Source organism: Dysidea avara, chromosome 1 (genome assembly GCF_963678975.1).
Source record: "Dysidea avara chromosome 1, odDysAvar1.4, whole genome shotgun sequence".
Classification (NCBI taxonomy): Eukaryota; Metazoa; Porifera; class Demospongiae; order Dictyoceratida; family Dysideidae; genus Dysidea; species Dysidea avara.
This window is the reverse complement of record NC_089272.1, coordinates 20,784,689-20,802,516: the sequence shown is the minus strand read 5'-3', so window position 1 is coordinate 20,802,516 and position 17,828 is coordinate 20,784,689. Positions and strand designations below refer to the sequence as shown.

Below are 17,828 nucleotides of genomic sequence, written 5' to 3'. Positions count from 1 at the left end.
AATATTCTAATAAATTAGTGCACACACAACCTTACTGACTTGTAAGGAAGAACAGTGTCAGCAGTTTAAGTTCGATAACGGTCTCTCCAGCATTACTAGAGATAAATAATGTCTGTTAAGTCCAAGTCCATGAGTCCAGTCTGTGAAATACATTAGGTCCAGCTATATGCTATTGCATGCATGTGATTGGTGTTTGCCATATTGAAATTTTGTATACCTAATAGTTCTATAACCATTACATGAGGTATAATAGAACAAAACAATCCTTTCGAGGTGTCATTCTACTAAGATAGCATATTTACCTAGTAACTGTTCATGGTGTTTTTAAAAAAAACAACAGATACATAAAGTTTATGGTAATTGAATAAATACTTGATAATTTAGTATGTAGTTTACCTGTTCTTTTTCTTGCTGCAATTGTTCTTTTATTATATTCTGAGAACTTGTTAATCGTTGTAGTTCTTCAGTGTGTAGTCCTTTCAACTGTAATGAGAAAGTAATTTAATTGGAATAGCTGCACAAACACACATACAAATATATGTATACATATACAACACTGGCACAATGGTCAAACCATTTAGTGAATGGTTTTTGTATAAGATTCTGATAGATCTCTCAATACATACAAAACCAGCAGATAAAAGTTTTATAAAAATTAATACATGTGGCCACAAATAATAGACACCCCACACTGGATTGGAAACTTCTAAGCTCCACCTAATCTGTAATTCGCGCCCCTTATAATGTGGAGTATATTTATAAAACACATGTTTTGCTTACTGGTGAGTAGTAGACGGAATATAAGTTTTGGCCTATTTTTACTAGGTGTACTGATGTATTCACTAGAAGTTTGACAAGTGCAAAAGGTTGATATGAGAGGCGTGAATTGTGAACTTGAGCAAATATGCTATGAAACACATATCAGTACACGTAGCGTTAGTAAGTAATAAGCATAAGCCTTAAATAGGATTTGTTCACCTACAAAACATGTGCAAATACTTTTTGTATGGAAAATGCTTATATCAGTAGTAGGACAATTGAAACAATCTACTAAACGTACTAGTTAAAACAACCGAGCTGTATCCAGACAGAAAAACAGAATCTTCGAATGAAAGAGTGTTTGAAAACTTCAGGCATGAAATGCGAATAGTCACATAGTTTTGTATGGGCACTATACGTGTGCTTTCAATCCATGTAGGGGAGTCTATTATCTATGATGTGACAATCATATGTCAGTACATTAAGTTAATGCTGTGTACATTCAGCAGTTACGTGACAGATTACTAAAACAAACCACAGCATCAAGATACAAGACAATATAAAGGAATTGTTATGATGTCATAAATAGGATACGCTTTCAGTGCAAGACTGGAAAAGGCATTCACAATATCCACTAAGAACAGGCAACACTATTAGGATATTGACAATAGCCATCCAATAACACTCTGATTCCCACTGGCACCAGTGACTCCCACTGCCATCAGTGATTAGAAAGCAATGGAAGGCTTGACCGACAAATTCACTGCAGCTGCAAGGAACTTCAAAAGCATTGTATGACAACTACAGTCTGGTTACTACCGTCCAGAAATGCAATGGTTAAGCATCTACCAAGGTGCCTTGCTGCTTCATGACACATCACAACCATTTCCACTACAACACAGAAACCGAGGCAGAGCTGAGATTTCTTTTGCGTCATCCTATGAAGCATCTATGTCTTGAAGTTGCTGGTATTGGTGTCTAACTGTATTAGAAATGGTCAGCCAGCAGTGAAAAGGACATTGTAACTATGTCTCATGCCACTGCTTTGCCAAGTCAGTGAAGTGTATATGAAAGGGTGTACGGAAAACTCTGATTGAAAATTTACCTGCTTCTGAAGAGCCAGAATTTTACTGGTGATACACACTGCTTACTTTAGTGGCATCAACAAGTATTGCATCAGTTTGAGTAAGACGAACGTGCTGTGCAGAAGAAGTGAAAGCGGAGTCATCTTGCTAGCTAGCAAACATTATAATCACATTTATCACGTCATAGCAACATAGCTCATTTTCTAGGAAAGTAAGACACCAATACCTGCAGTAAACTCGCTGGTATACAAATGATTATAGTATAGCTAAGCCCTGCATGAGAAAACAGCTAAAAGAGAAAAGTGGATGTTTCTCAAGAGAAATAACAGTTTAGCCAAATAGAAAAGGTGTCATGTGTACTCCATCACAAGTTATAAGGGAACAACAGACATAACAAACTGTACATTTATGGCTTCCTTATAGGAAGTGTATGGTAACAATTCAGAGTGGACATTAATAATGTTTTAGGCAAAGACTTTGAAATGCTTTTAGCAGGTCAAGCAATACTACAAATGAGCCTTCTGTAATTTAATCTATGAGTTGTTAAATTTTTATGAGGGCTTAGCTCAACATGTTCATACCATAGGCGCCTCCTGTAAATCATACAGTCTGACCACTAATTAAATCAAACTTGTCATAGTAACCATATGGCATGTAATTGCATAAAGTTACAATACAAAGGTAACAACAAACAAGTAATGAATTCACCAATAGATTAAGTTAAAGACCACTATTACATTACTATTATTACTCAGCAATAAATATCCACAACCATAAAATGTTATGAATGGGAAGCAGTACAATGGCTGGACTGAATCAGCACTGATACACACACTTGCTCATGTGAAACTACGTAGGTGAAACTATTTAGCTAACCACTAAGACAGTAACATCATTCCTTGGACACTGTTCTCAACAACAGCCAATGCTTTCTTTCTCTTTCCATGTTGCACAGAAACAAACACCTGATCTGCACAAGAACTATACCACAAAACAATTGACAACACATCAATTCGGTTTATATCTGACACCCTCGGGCTGCTACTACTTGTAATACTACTTGTATATAATAGACTGTAGCACATTCTTACACATAAAATTTCCAATTAATGTGCACTATTACAAACTAGCATTAGTATCTACCCTGCATGCAGGATCATCTCAAACTATTTACATCAAGTTAATAGTGTCATTCATGTTCTCAGCATACATGGTGATGTCACTACAAGTCTTCTGCCATCCTGCTAGTATACTGATATGATGTGAGCAAGCAGGTTTAAGTTAAACAGCAGAACTGCATATACATAGCTAAGCTAATGTAATACTAGACTGACAACATTTTATAATTGTATTAGGCCATATTGTGTATCACGTGAATGTAACGATAGTGTGAACACGTGTGAGTGTGCGTTATTAAGAGTCCAGTTACTGTCACTACACTAAGAAATTCATAATATTACACATACCTATCAAGTGAAAACTGCGTTGTACTACTATCCTATCAATAACTTAATACGGAAAAATCACTAAGCATTAAACTTTGCACTAAGGTGTAAATTGCTATGGGCACGCCACTGGAAAAGTACATCATATGTATTGCCTAATATAGTCTACTCAATTAACTGTCATACTCTGTATCTCTCTCTCTAAATATTTGCTTAAAAAGCAAGCTATTATCCAGTGAAATTCATTTCAAGTACAAGCAAAAGTGTTAGTGCATATATATATACATATAGTACAGCTTCGTTTCTTATATGAGTGCACGCAATTTAAAAATTCACTAATTAAAGGGCATGGCAGCCATTTCACTAGTGAGTCATTATCCTTCTAGTATATAATGACTCGCTAACAAAATGGCTGCCATGCCCTTTAGTTTTTCAATCACGCACACTCATAAGAAATGACATTGTGCTTGGGCGGTACTATATATATATATATATATACATGTAGGGCACAATAAGAAAAAAGTGTATGGCATGACAGTGGAAAAGAAATTCATATAAATGCTGCCTAAGTTATGCCATGGCTGTGAGGGATTTGCTCACACACACACACACACACATATATATATATATATATATAATATACCTGAAGAAAAAGGGCTACAGACCCAAGGGTGTATATATCAGTAAAATCTGACACAATCGTGGTATAAGTGATATATGTACCGTGAAGCCACCTAACTTCAATAGTAAATTTCAGGCTACATATCCTATAAACCCTCGCTGGCCATGGTACATTAAGGTTAAACCATGGCTGGCTGTGGTACATTTACCATGACTGGCTATATATGGTACATTTCATGGCCTTGATGTGGGCGCAGTACTACCAATTCTTTATATAAAACTCATGCCAAAATCGATTGTGAGAATTTATTATTGGTCAACCATGCGTCTGATTTTGCATCCTACAATACTCAAACGGAAGCGATTTGTCACCCTTGCCATTCTATGAGTTGATAAACGGTTTAAGATAAGAACTAGTGCTATAGCATATTCACAAGCGGTTCACCGCATTTTTGAATACAGATTTTCAAGTAACATGAGATAAAACTCTATAGCAAAGCTTATCCCAATAGATGTTTAGTAAATGCTGTAAACAGTCTGTAAATGATGCAATGGCTTTAAAGTATCCTTAAAATCACTTAATCGAACTTTTCCGTGATACCCTTAGGACTTGTCCATTCATGTTAACAAACGTAGTCGCAACGTTAGTTTCTGCTGTCCCATAATTGAATTTCACAAGTTGGTTTATATAATAAATTCAGTGGTCAGTCTCGTATTGGTTTGGGTGCCTGTGGGCTCTAAGCCTACAATTGGCATGGTACATATCAGTTGTATCACATGCCCTCATGATTTGCCTGATATGTATACTCACGCACTCAGGCCTGACGGCCCTCAAGTTTGAGTTTACATATCAGGCAACCACTCAGGCCCATGATACAACTATTACAAACCTTATCCCATCATTTCAAGTAAGCAAACATGGCTTCACTCACCACTTGAATTTTTTCAGTACATTTCTTGGCAATCTCCAATCGTAAGTGTTTCATAGAAGCTTCCACTTTTCTAGCACATACAAAACACATCAATGAAAGAACTGCATATTACCACATATGTACTACCAACTTGTCATTTTGCTTGTTTTTTCCAGTAGTAATCTGATCACAGTAAGCAGAAGTTAACAACTTCTGATATGTCACCAATTCCCTAACAAAAAAATTAAATATTTCATCACATAATAAAATATTTACTATGTAAGAAATATGCACACAGTAATTATAACACAAAGCTTAAACAAATGAAATTTGTGTATACTTACGTACATCAATTTCTACAGTTTGTACTTTGTACGTAGCTCTTTGTATATATAAATTCTCACAACTGTACAAGATATTAAACTCACTTTTCATGTATCTTTAACAAGGTCTTGACTTGATCTTCATGTAAGGTTAACAGTACAGCAGCAGTTTCATTGTATCTCTAATAAATAATGAACAAGTATTACAGTTAATTTAATACTAATATTATACCATGTGGTCACACGCGTAAACAATTTTAAGAAATAATATGTACCTCTTCCGTAATTCTGTATTGTAGTTTTTGTAATTCTTCATGATGGCTGGAAGATTGTTGATCATGCTGTACTGATTGCTTTATATAAGAAACAAAACACATGTAAATAATATTCACTACATGGAGTACTATGTTGTATATGTTGTATACATCAAGACAGTGTATATGCTTGCGTGTGCAAGTGTGTATTAGCAAGTGTCATTCACTGGTAACCTATGTACACACAGTATGAAAATTAACATTTTTTAAGTGGATATTTCGGCATTTTCCATACCGAACTTGAACTAAATTGGTAATACTCTTCCTTTGTAATATTCAGAAAATTTAAAAGGATCCACCAATTATAATTTAATTATTTTTCCAGCAATTGCCCTAATTTTCTATTATTCGATTTCCCAAGATCTAGAGGCACCTATTATTGGAGTGATGCTCTATACAAGTTAATTAACCCTTTAAAAACTGCTGCCATAATATTACAAGCAAATATAAGCTTGCGTGAAAGCCCAGTGCTGTAATATTACGTCCAAGTGTATAGGATGTAAACAAAAGGCTGTAACTCAACAGTAATTAAAGCGATGAGCTTGACATAAAGGTCATTATATTTGCCATTAATACGTGATTCATTTGATATATGTACAATGCCAATATATTACGTGAAACTATGCTAGAAAGAACTAGCCTTCTAATTTTAAGTATACTATATTTACACAACAATTAAACTAACCTTGTACAAGTCCGTCCATAACTTTCGCCTTGTTGCTGGTATTGCTACAATAAACTTCATTGCAATCTTCATTTAGAGATGCATCTAATGATATACAAGATCACGTGATGGGATTCTTTAGAAGGAGTAAGCGATGGCTTGTAACAGATTGCATCACGAAGAAGACAGATCGCCACCGGTATTAACAAATCGCTTTGTTAGTTGAAAATGGTAATTAAGTTCTACACACTTATAACTTAGATAGTTCTGCTTATTATCGATAGGCAAATCTGTACTACAGTTTGTATAAGCCCTTGTAACATGCCCTTATGTAGTTAGCCACGTGATTGTACTATATGTTGCACATGTGTGGGATTCTAATTAATTCGATATGTCAAGCACTTGTTACATGGTGTCAGAAAATGGACAAACTTACGCCTCCTGAAGCATTGGACTTGGATGGGAACATTGCCGACAATTGGAGACGTTAGAATTAGTGATTAGAGATATTTTCCTTGGCCAGCGGACTCAGCGGTAAAGACGCGAAGATTCAAGCCACCACATTCCTCCATGTGGCAGGAATGGAAGCACTTGAGATTTACAATATTTTTACTTGGGAGACTGACAACAATAAAAGCAAGGTAGACAAAATAACAGAGAAGTTCGATGAATATTGTAACCTCTGTAAAAATGTCAAGTGGGAAAGGCACAAATTTAATACATGAAATCAACAGACCGGCGAAACTATTGACCAATACGTGACTGACTTAACCCTTTATTATCGAATGGCTAATATATTGCCATAACGAGTGCCCTTTATAAACGGAGCCATAACTCCTTTTTCCTAGGGGCTACGAAGCTGAAATTGCTACCAAACTGCTCAGAAGGACCGGGCGTTTTTAATGAAGTTTACCGTTCGGCGATAGGAAGAAGCATGGGAAAGTTATGGCACTTGGCAATATAAAATAGCGTATACAAAACAATAATACCTGTTTAAAACTCCATGTTCGCCTTCTCCCTGCTACTAGGAGGCTTTAGTTGGAGTTACTCCATTCCCCACGTGATAAGGATTCTAAAAATAAATAGTGTGATGTCATCGTGTTGATTAGTAAGATGGCGGCGCCCATCTTTCAATGCCATGGCAATACGGAGAAGATACGCTTTCTTCGCTTCATAGCGCGTGAGTTGTGTGTGTGATCTGTAAGTATTCTAGCTGTGTTGGTAGAAGAGAGAGTTGGCTATCAAACGGTATATAGCTTGATGGGTTAATTAATGGGTGGGGTCCACTCGTATCGCCCATATTTCACACAAGCCATAAAAGTTTTCACACTTGCGGCTTTATAAAAAAAACTTCGGTAATAAAGGGTTAAAAACGAAGGCACAGACATGCAAATTTGCCAATCTGAAAGACAGTTTAATTCGTGACCGCATTTGTGGAATTATTTGTGACAGAATTCAAGCAAGATTGCTCAAAGACAGTAAGTTAACCTTACAAAAAGCATTGGACATTTGTAGAGCTAATGAGGCAACAACAAGTCAACTCGAAACCCTCAGCTCAGGTGCCACTAATAATGAACCAGTTGATCAAGAAGTCCTTGCCGTCCAAAAGTGATGCACAGCTGAACCACAAAGAAGCCAATGTGACAATCAACACCAACGCTACCAGAATTGTCCAGCCTATCACATGGAGTGCTACAACTATGGGCGAAAGAACCGTTTTTCCAAAGTTTGCTGAAGTTGCTCCCTTACAACACAGCACTGCAAAGTTCACAGTGTTGCACATGATGGATCTGACCCCTCTGACGACCCCTTTATAGGCATGGTACAATGTACAACCACTAACACACCAGATTGGAAAGTGTTAATTCTAGTAAACCATCAAAACACAGGTGCGCAGTGTAATGTGATTTCCAAGAGCCAATACCAACAACTCAGTTCATTGCCACTTCAACAATCACACGCAAGACTTGTTACATTTGGTGGTGAACGCCTGAACGCATGTGGCAGAATTACCATGAAATGTGAGCACAAGGAAACGTTCATGCTGTCAACTTTGAAGTTATTGACAAAGAAGTCCCAAACATCTTAGGTTTGCAGACATGTGTAGAAATGAACCTAGTGCAATATCTGGATACCATCAACAACAATGATACCGATTTCCTGGACTCCTACAGTGACGTGTTTGAAGGATTAGGTTGCATACGTAACACTGAATATCACATTAAAGTAGACAAACCTTAACTTACCAACCAGTTGTTCACCTGCCTAGACAAGTACCAGTCACTTTGTAACCCAAGATTCGAGCAGAATTAACCCGAATGGAAGAGCTAGAAGTAGGTTGAAGAACCCACAGGCTGGGTAAATAGCATGGTCACTATTGGTAAACCTAATGGTAGCCTAAGAATTTGCATAGACCCACATGATCTGAATAAAGCCATAAAAAGTGAACCTTTCCCAATGAGCACAATTGAAGAAATTGTCACTAGAATGCTAAATGCTAAAGCATTTTCAGTCCTAGATGCCAGCCCTGGGTTTTGGCAAGTAAAGTTACTCATCCAGCACCAAGTTGTGCACATTTAACACACCTTTTGGACATTACATGTTTAAGCTCCTCCCCTTTGGATTATCATCAACCCAGGATATTTTTTAAAGGATCATGTCAGACATGTTTTGGGACATTGACAAAGTTGAAGTTATTGCTGATGACCTACTTATATGGGAAAAACTGAATGAAATTAGCTACATCGGACACATCCTCAGTAAAGATGGCCTAAAGTCTGACCCGAAGAAAACCAGAGCTGCGATTGACATGCCTTGCCCTGAAAACAGAGGGGCACAACAAAGATTTCTAGTTATGTTAACCTATTTAGGTAAATTCATTCCAAATTTATCTCACATAGCTTCCCTATTTTGAGTCCTTCTGGAGAAGGATGTAGAATGGCAGTGGCAAGCTGAACAACAGAAGAGTTTCACACTGTTGAAAGAGTTGATAACCAAAGCTCCTATCCTCAAATATTTCAATCCCAAATGACCTGTTAAACTATCTGTTGATGCCAGTTCAAAAGGTTTGGGAACTATTTTGTTGCAAGATAATCATTCCATCACCTATGCATCTAAAGCTCTGACAACATGTCAACAAAACTATGCACAAATTGAGAAGGAAATGCTTGCCATCGTATTTGGCTGCAGTAAATTTCACGACTATGTATATGGGATGTCTGTCATTGAGGTAGAGACAGATCACAAGCCCTTGGGATCCATCTTAAGAAAGCCACTTTACCAAGCTCCTGCCAGACTTCAAAAGATGATTATGTCAATACAGAAGTACCCAATCAATTTAGTATACCGTCCTGGAAAGCAACTAGTAATTGCAGATACTCTGTCAAGAGCATACATGCCAGAATCAACCAACAGTTGCACTTCCTTTTAATTTGAGGTAAATACACTCACTACAATATCTATTTCAGATGATAAACTACAACAATTACAATCAGAGACTGAGTTTTACAACACTTGATACAACTCTGTACAGATGGATGGCCAGATGACAAATCTAAAGTCCCAACCCAATGTTTGCCATTTTGGACATTCTGTGACCAAATAACTTTTAATTAGGTCCAGTCATGGATTTTTTTTCTCAACTTTTCAAACACGCCTTAAGTAGCTAAAGTCTTTGAGCAGGCTGTAGGACCAGGTGTCCTACAGACCTTCAGCACTTGTGCTGTAAAGCATTAATAAATAAAAAATAAAATAAAATAAATTGAAAACATCATCTCAGCTTGTGCTACCTGTACCACACATCAAAACACAACTCGGAAGAACCTTTGCTCCCACACTGTGTACCAGACCGTCCATGGGCAAAGGTCGGTGCTGACATTTTTGAGATACAAAAGAAGCAATTTCTTGTTTTGGTAGACTACTACTCTGTATATATTGAAGTAGACCAACTTACTAGCATGACAGCCAATCAAGTAATAGTCACAGTTTTCCCGACACGGAATACCTGATGTCCTGATTACAGATAATGGACCACAATTCTCTAGTCATAAATTTCGATGCTTTAACCAACAAAGGCAACAATATCAGTTTAATCATCGCACCTCCAGCCCATATCACCCCCAATCAAATGGTATGGCTGAGAAGGCTGTGCAAACCATCAAGATCGAGGCTACTGAAGAAAGCTGCAAATGATGGAAAAGATTTACAATTAGCACTGTTAGATTACCGAAATACTCTGTGGTCTAATACCATTGGTTCACCTGTCCAACGCCTAATGGGAAGGCAGACAAAAGCACTTGTACCCACTACAGGCACTCTATTAAAGCCATCCAATTGTAGTACAGAAAGACCTTACCCAACATCAGCAACAGCAAAAAATTTACTATGACCAACATACGAAGCCATTAAAACAACCCAAAACTGGTGATTCAATGCTTGTGTCATCAGCAAAAGATGGCAAATGGAAACCAGCCAAGGTCACTGGCATAAATGAAAATAGTCCTCACTCTAACAATATTGTAACACCTTAAGGACAACACTACCACAGGAACAGGAAAGATTTGAGAAACTTGGCATCCCATGTTAATAACAACACTAGTGTTGATGATTTCTTAGATGACCAATAATATGACTGTGGTACAAGTGAACAAGTGGTCGAATCCCCTAGAGCCTATGAACCCCAGCCACCAGCCACACCGGCTACAAAACTGTGATGCTCACAAAGAACTATCAAGACCCCAGTGCAGTATGCTAACCAATTTTCATAACTGAGCTTCTATACATACACTGCACAACTTATCCCTTTTGTTTGATTTGAGCACTGTAACTATATTTAGCAAATGTACAAATAGCCACACTCCTTTTTGTAACAAGGAAGATGTAACATATTATGTAGTTAGTCACGTGATTGTACTATATGTTGCACATGTGCGGGATTCTAATTAATTCGATATTGTTGAACACGTGTTACAGCCCTTACTACTTCCTGGGGTTTTGGTGACGCTACAAACTTGCTATGTAATAGAATACGCAAATTTCATAAAACACGTGGGTTTTCAGGGTACACACTGCGTAAATTACTGTAGTCCTTAAAGGGTTAAGAAACAACTGCTGTATATCATAGAGAAGAACAAAGAAAAAGACCAACATACTCTAATAGAGGAGTCACATAACACTTTTTATGTTTTATTAGAGCATTTTAGTCTGTTGTTTTTTTTGCTAGCAACACTTTAGGGGTGTTTTCAAAATCTTTTTACCATTAAAAGTCATGAAAACATTTTGAAATTATCTTTCAACCATCCTAGCACTCCAAAAATTATATCAGCATAAAAGAATAATGAGATATCCCAACTAATTTTCATAGCTGTGTTAGGTCTAAATTTGGAGAAAAGTGATAATGCATTACAACACATTTACAAATACATTTACTACAGATTGGAAAAACTACTAGTGAGTTACACAAGAAAGCAATATTGTTGTCATGATGAAGTCAGTAAGAATTTGCAGCATCGGAAGGTTGTAATTTGACGGAACAAGCGCAGCCCCCCCCCCACGTCAACAAAGTTCAGTACAGTACCACTCAATGCAAAACAGGATGAGTGAAACAGGTGCCATGCCCTTTAATTAGCGGGATTTTTAATCGCTCGCACTCTCACGAGACAACATTACATTTGAGTGGTATGTACATACAGTATTTCACTCTCACAACTGGTTTGAAATTGAATATCATGGTGTTCAATGAGCATTCAAAGCACTTCTCACCTTGCTTATCTACTTATCAGTCAATACTAACTACTGCGCATGTATAATTATATACTACTTGGTCTTTAAACCTAACAGTGTGCCACTAACTGAGGGAAGCCACTAATAAAGATGTATATCCAAGTATGAAAGTGAATGTGTATCAGCAATATAATAACAACACTTACTGGGTCTAATGATTTACTCCTTCTCAATGCTACATCACTTCTACTCTTTGAAAGTCTCTACAAGTTCATGCATTTAAAATAAGAAATCATAAAAAATAACTTACAGATTTAAAAGTTCGTTCCATTGCATCATATTCTTTTTCTACTTTTTTCTCAAATTTCATCATACGCTGTAAATAGCAAAATTATTGTAAGAGAAGATTAAATTGTTTTTATAAACACAGAACACTTTAGTTTCATACCTACCTTGCTGTTTGTTACAATGAGGTCAGCTGGCTTAATAGGAGGGATATTACGAGTTTTCACTCTGTTTGGTATATCACTATCAATCAGCAATGTAGCTAAGTACATAGTTAAAGATGACATTACAATAACATAGTGTAACCACTTACTTAGAGATATTCTTGCAATTCGAGTCTTGGGTGATGATGCATCTTCATTACTTGTATCCTAACAAAATAAAAAGGTTTAAAATTACATCACTTACATTACCATTACATGTATGTGACCGGATTTGCAAAAAGGGGTCTTCCATACACATCCAATTCTATAAACTTGGAAGACCATAACTTGGTGCTCAAGAAAGGTATAAACCTGGAACTTTCTCCATCTATTAACCTATGATGGTACTCACTACTGTCCAAATTTCAAGACAATAACGTCTTCCAATCTGAAGTTATGAGTTGCCAAAGTTCATAAATTGGATGTGTGTGGAAGACCCCTTTTCACAAATCTGGTCACGTATGTCACTGTAATAACATACAGCCTAAATATTTGAGGGGCAAAATATTTCGAGGTTGCGCAATGTTGCTAAAAATAAAATTTTCGCGGATTTGCAAACACTCCCAAAATGTATTAGACTATATGGAGGTCTAAATATTTCAAGGATAAAATTTTTGCTCATAATCCCCAAAACCATGAAATCAGTGAAAATTTTTCCCCTCAAAATATTTAGGCTATACAGTAATATGTATAACACAGTTGTATATATTGTACAATACATACTAACATGCCTGCCTCACTATATACATACATCATGTTCCTATGTATGGACTTACCATAATTTTACCAAAAGATGCTGAGTGACTGCGAGGACGTTGCAAATCACTAACAAAATCTTAAGAAATACAAAAGCAGAAATGCACATAGATATGAGCACACCAGGTATTGAATAAAACACACAATGCAAGACTAACTATAGGGGCCTAGATTGGTAAGCTTGCTTGTAAAGTGGTTATTTCGTGTAGAGTGGTAATTTTGTGTTATCAGTAATGTGGTGTATTTAAAAGCATGTGGAACCGCCTGCTATAGCACTAGTTCTCACCATAGTCCAATATTTTTTAACTCATAGGATAGCAAGAATAACAAACTACTTTCAATCTGAGTGGTTTTCATGGCTAAATCTAAGTTGTGCATACATGCTAATTGTGTGATCCCCACAATCGATTTTGGCCTTAATGACTACATATAGTCGCTGCATTCAGATGTAGCCCAGGCAAGTGGCCAAATGAGCTACATTGTGAATATTGATAATCCAGGTTGCTCCTTAATCTGAGGTGTGAAAGTGGTAAACACATAGGACATGGTAACTATTTGAAAGCAGACATGGGTCCAAGTACATGAGTACTTATACTTAAGTATACTTAAGTACAGATTTGAAAGTACTTGTACTTAACTTAAATACTTTCTTAATATCTCCAATGTACTTGTACTTATACTCAAGTACTTGTATGTACTTGAGTACTTAAAGTACTTTTAAATACTTGAAAGTACTGCACACATTATACGTAGTTTGTACACAATGGGTGTACAATGAGAACAACAAAATTGTATGAAGCAACTTCTTGCAATTATTTTAGTGCCTTCCTCAACCTTACTATGTATTATGTAGCCATGATTAATGATGTCATAGCATTCCGGCAAACAAAAGCAATGCTGCTATTTATTTTAAGGGTTTAAGAGAGAGAATGGTTGACAAAAACCTGAAAGTACCATGCCCCTAGGCACACTTACATACTACAATACACTGAATACAGTATATATTTTGCTACAGCAAATGTACTTGTACTTTACTTAAGTACTTCCAGCATGTATTTGTACTTTACTTAAGTACTCTCTTGATTGCTGCTGGAGTACTTGTACTTGGAAAATTCAAAAGTACTTGTACTTTACTAAAGTACTTTTAAATGTACTTGGCCCCATGCCTGTTTGAAAGCGAGCATTACAAGAGAGTATGGAAAATATACCTGTCCAGTGATCAGGAACAAAGTCTTCAATCTTAATGAAGACAAACAAAGAAGTCAGCAGTAGTGGTTGACTATGCTTGTCTCTTAAGGTAACAAAACGATATCCAGATCTTATCATTGATAATGGTAGTATTCTCTGGCCAATAAGATCACCCTTGTCATCTGTTACTGAAAACCGTAACAAGCACATTTCTGGTAGAATGACCTATATAAAACGTGATAATTATTGTGAAAGGTTTACTAATGAGAAGCGTGCATGGCTACCTTTTTAAACACAAAAGTCTCATCATGATTGTTCCATTCAGGATGAGGACCAACTTGATAATGCGTCTTCATCTCTCCCTTACGAACAGTGTCCACTGGTAACCCAAACATCTCAATGTCCACCATGTTAAGTCGTTCAGACAAGAATAATCCTGATAGTATCTGAATTAATGAAACTGCAGTTAATAATAGAGTATATAACGGGGAGGGAGAGTGTCAAACTGCACTAGAGGATGTGAAAAATGAGCCTGCAAAGTAACCCGCATACCTTCATTTTCTCTCGTAAACCTGACTGTTGTTGATTGCCCATGCAGATTTAATGTTACTAGTTCAAAGAAAGAGGTCCATATGAAACTCCATCTAGAGATGTTAGTTTTGCTACCAAAACTGTCAAGGCAGGGGATGGCAACTGTGATGAAATCTCGAATGAAAACAGTGTACTCGAGAACGAGAAAAGTAAGGCTTATTAAGCAGTTGGTACAAAGAGAAAGACATAGGCAGCTAACCTGGAAAGCACAATCACCAAGAACATTGCTGCTGCCTTAGACAAATCCAGTTCCAGTTCTCATGTGCCGCTGGAAGTCATGAATATCAGCCTCACATGTGATGTTCCTTTTGCAGTTTTTTTCAGGTGTGTACGCATGCTGCACTGCACTTATAGTTAGTCACCAATCAACACAAATCACCAAGTTGTTTGAACAATGCCATAGGACTTTACAGTCTCATTTTTCACAGTGAATAGCACAGTTCGACACTCTCCCTCCCTTATTATGTACTCTTTATAATAGCTATTATGATGAAATTGCACTTTAGTAACCACCTTTAAACTGCTATTTGCAGTAGCTAGCTCTGTACACATGTAGATTAAAAACTGCATTGACAAAACCTCATTAGTAAGGCCACCTCACTATAAGACTCAAAACTGTGGACCCCATTGAACTTCCACTCACAAGTTTATATGATAATATGTGCATGTGTTGAAACTTCTTACACTTCACAATAACAGTATGTATCTACTGTACACACCTTTATGGTAATCTTACTGGGTACAATGTCCCCAAAACGTTGATCAAACATGTTGAATGGTATCACTTTAGCATGCCGCAGTACTGATGGCTTTAATATATAGCTGTAACCAACAAAAAAAGGTATCCAACTATAGGTGAAGCTAACTTATATATGTAAAAACTTACCCACACTTTAAATTCTGCTCAAACTTTGCAAAATTGAGCTGCATGGGTAGGTCTAAATATGTACATCCGCATGTAGTAATAATTAACAAGTTGAGGAATATATATACATACATGTACCACACTGTCCATTATTATGACATACATCCAAGTATGCTTGTGTACCACGTATATAGAATATTTTCAAGCAGAATGTACAAGTTTATGTTCCTTGGGTTCACTTCATGCACCTATTATGCCAGTGTTTTGTTTATTGCTTTTACTGATTGCAGATTAACCACAATCCTTATCGAAAGTACTTTCACCCTATACTCTGATTGTGCAATACTGCGGTACACCAGTGTAAGCTGATCAAGAATGATTTATGTAGTTTGCTGAACTGAGCTTTGTCTCATTCAAGTAAGTCAATTGAAAATAAAATTTGTATTAACAATTACCTGGTGTCTGATAGTTTAATGCTACAATCTGACAACCAGCACTCCAGTACCACTGAAATGATAACAGTATGTGAACAATGAAATTAAATTATTTATACTAACATCTGGTAGATAGTTGGATGAATTGAACCTCCTCCCAGCTGGGTAAATACGAGTAAACTGACGAGCGTTATATCTTAGTGATATGTTAAGGACAGTTCATAGCTGATCAAAAGCTAATATTTACTATAGAAGCAAATGACTGGTTTACTTAAATTGATTTTTAAATGATGAGTTTGTACATCAATGCATGTCTGCCAGTGCTGGCTGTACACTTGTCAATTTAATCTAACGTGAACAAATAGTAAACACAAACAATGAAGGCTATTGTACACATGTATTTAAGAGATAGTACACAATTTTTACAATGTATTATCTATTATCCATTGATATACCTAGGGGACTAGAGCACAATATCAACTTGTTCCACTTTGCGAAATGGATGTAAACAGCTAAGTGAGAATCCGTCTGTCTTTAAATGCTATCCCACTAGAGGCTTGTTAGAGGACTAAACCCTGTTAATATATCTTGAAACTAAAACTGTGTGAATTGCATGCAACAATACAGAGAGAACAATTACAGTATGTAAGGATACTTTGCAAGCTCTGCAGGTTTAGCTGAAAGAACTTGCAGAGCTTTATCTTCATCCATGGATGATACATAATTCCAGTGATTTCGGTCTAAATACAGTTACAAAGTTAATAACAACAATGACAACACATGCAATCACATGATAGACGTATACAATGGCATGTCCTGCAATGGTGACCTAAGTTGGCCAGTCAACTCTGCATAGTGGTCATGTGACTATGGCCCAGGCTGATTCCTAATTAGCTTTTTGCACAGAAATAGCTTGCATTAAGCAGCCACTTACTATACATACACATCTTTACATACTACATCTTGTAGTTTGATACTCACTTTCAGCAGCTTCAAAGCCTTCAAATTTAGCAGCAGTACAATAGTTCAACATCTCAACTAGTGGTCCACCAACCAATGCCATACCTTCACTAACATGACGCTATGAAGAACAAAGTGCACACAATACACAAACACTTCTGACTGAACAGTACTTGTAACAAACACAAATACTGGGAAAAGAAAAAAAGTAAAATGGAATTTGATAGCAGCTAATAATATATTATAGATTTGTATTAGACGAAAGATTTGGCAGATTTTAGTTTGGTGAAGCTCACTCACCAGATTTGCCAAACTTTCCTGCAGTACGGTAGAGTACATATGTACAAGCTAAAACACTAACCATCTGGTAAGCTCTTATTGCTTCTTCAGAACAGTCAGGGCCCAAGGTAACTTCTTCAGTATCATGTTCCTAATTTGTGACAATACACATACTTAAAACATATTACTGCATATAATACATGTATACCACTGTGACACCTCAGATCAAAGAAAACCGCAGGATTGCATTTCCTGTGGTCAGGACTATGTTTTGATTCTATATTAACCTGCTTAAAGTTTTACATTATGGGTTTGAGTTTCACTGTAATTACGTGTTCAAGTAATTTGTGTTGCTCAGCCCAGAGGTCAGTAATTTTATACTCTTAAATACTTAACTAAATATATTGACTTACTGTTGGGGCTC

General features: G+C 36.7%; 1 protein-coding gene across 1 annotated transcript in view; it reads right to left on the bottom strand.

Moving 5' to 3' along the window:
- LOC136258790 (1-phosphatidylinositol 4,5-bisphosphate phosphodiesterase beta-4-like) overlaps positions 1–17,828 on the bottom strand; it is a 44,787-nt gene that overhangs the window by 738 nt on the left and 26,221 nt on the right. Inside the window, exons 21-39 of the mRNA XM_066052146.1 lie at positions 17,487–17,555; positions 17,147–17,246; positions 16,821–16,905; positions 16,289–16,361; positions 16,187–16,238; positions 15,753–15,804; positions 15,586–15,688; positions 14,560–14,721; positions 14,296–14,500; positions 13,108–13,166; positions 12,442–12,499; positions 12,296–12,390; positions 12,154–12,219; positions 12,050–12,106; positions 5,420–5,497; positions 5,250–5,326; positions 4,973–5,053; positions 4,843–4,912; positions 397–483 (exon numbers count right to left, since the gene is read on the bottom strand). Of these exons, the coding sequence (XP_065908218.1) occupies positions 397–483; positions 4,843–4,912; positions 4,973–5,053; positions 5,250–5,326; positions 5,420–5,497; positions 12,050–12,106; positions 12,154–12,219; positions 12,296–12,390; positions 12,442–12,499; positions 13,108–13,166; positions 14,296–14,500; positions 14,560–14,721; positions 15,586–15,688; positions 15,753–15,804; positions 16,187–16,238; positions 16,289–16,361; positions 16,821–16,905; positions 17,147–17,246; positions 17,487–17,555 (1,629 nt within the window). The remainder of the gene's footprint in view (positions 1–396; positions 484–4,842; positions 4,913–4,972; positions 5,054–5,249; positions 5,327–5,419; positions 5,498–12,049; positions 12,107–12,153; positions 12,220–12,295; positions 12,391–12,441; positions 12,500–13,107; positions 13,167–14,295; positions 14,501–14,559; positions 14,722–15,585; positions 15,689–15,752; positions 15,805–16,186; positions 16,239–16,288; positions 16,362–16,820; positions 16,906–17,146; positions 17,247–17,486; positions 17,556–17,828) is intronic.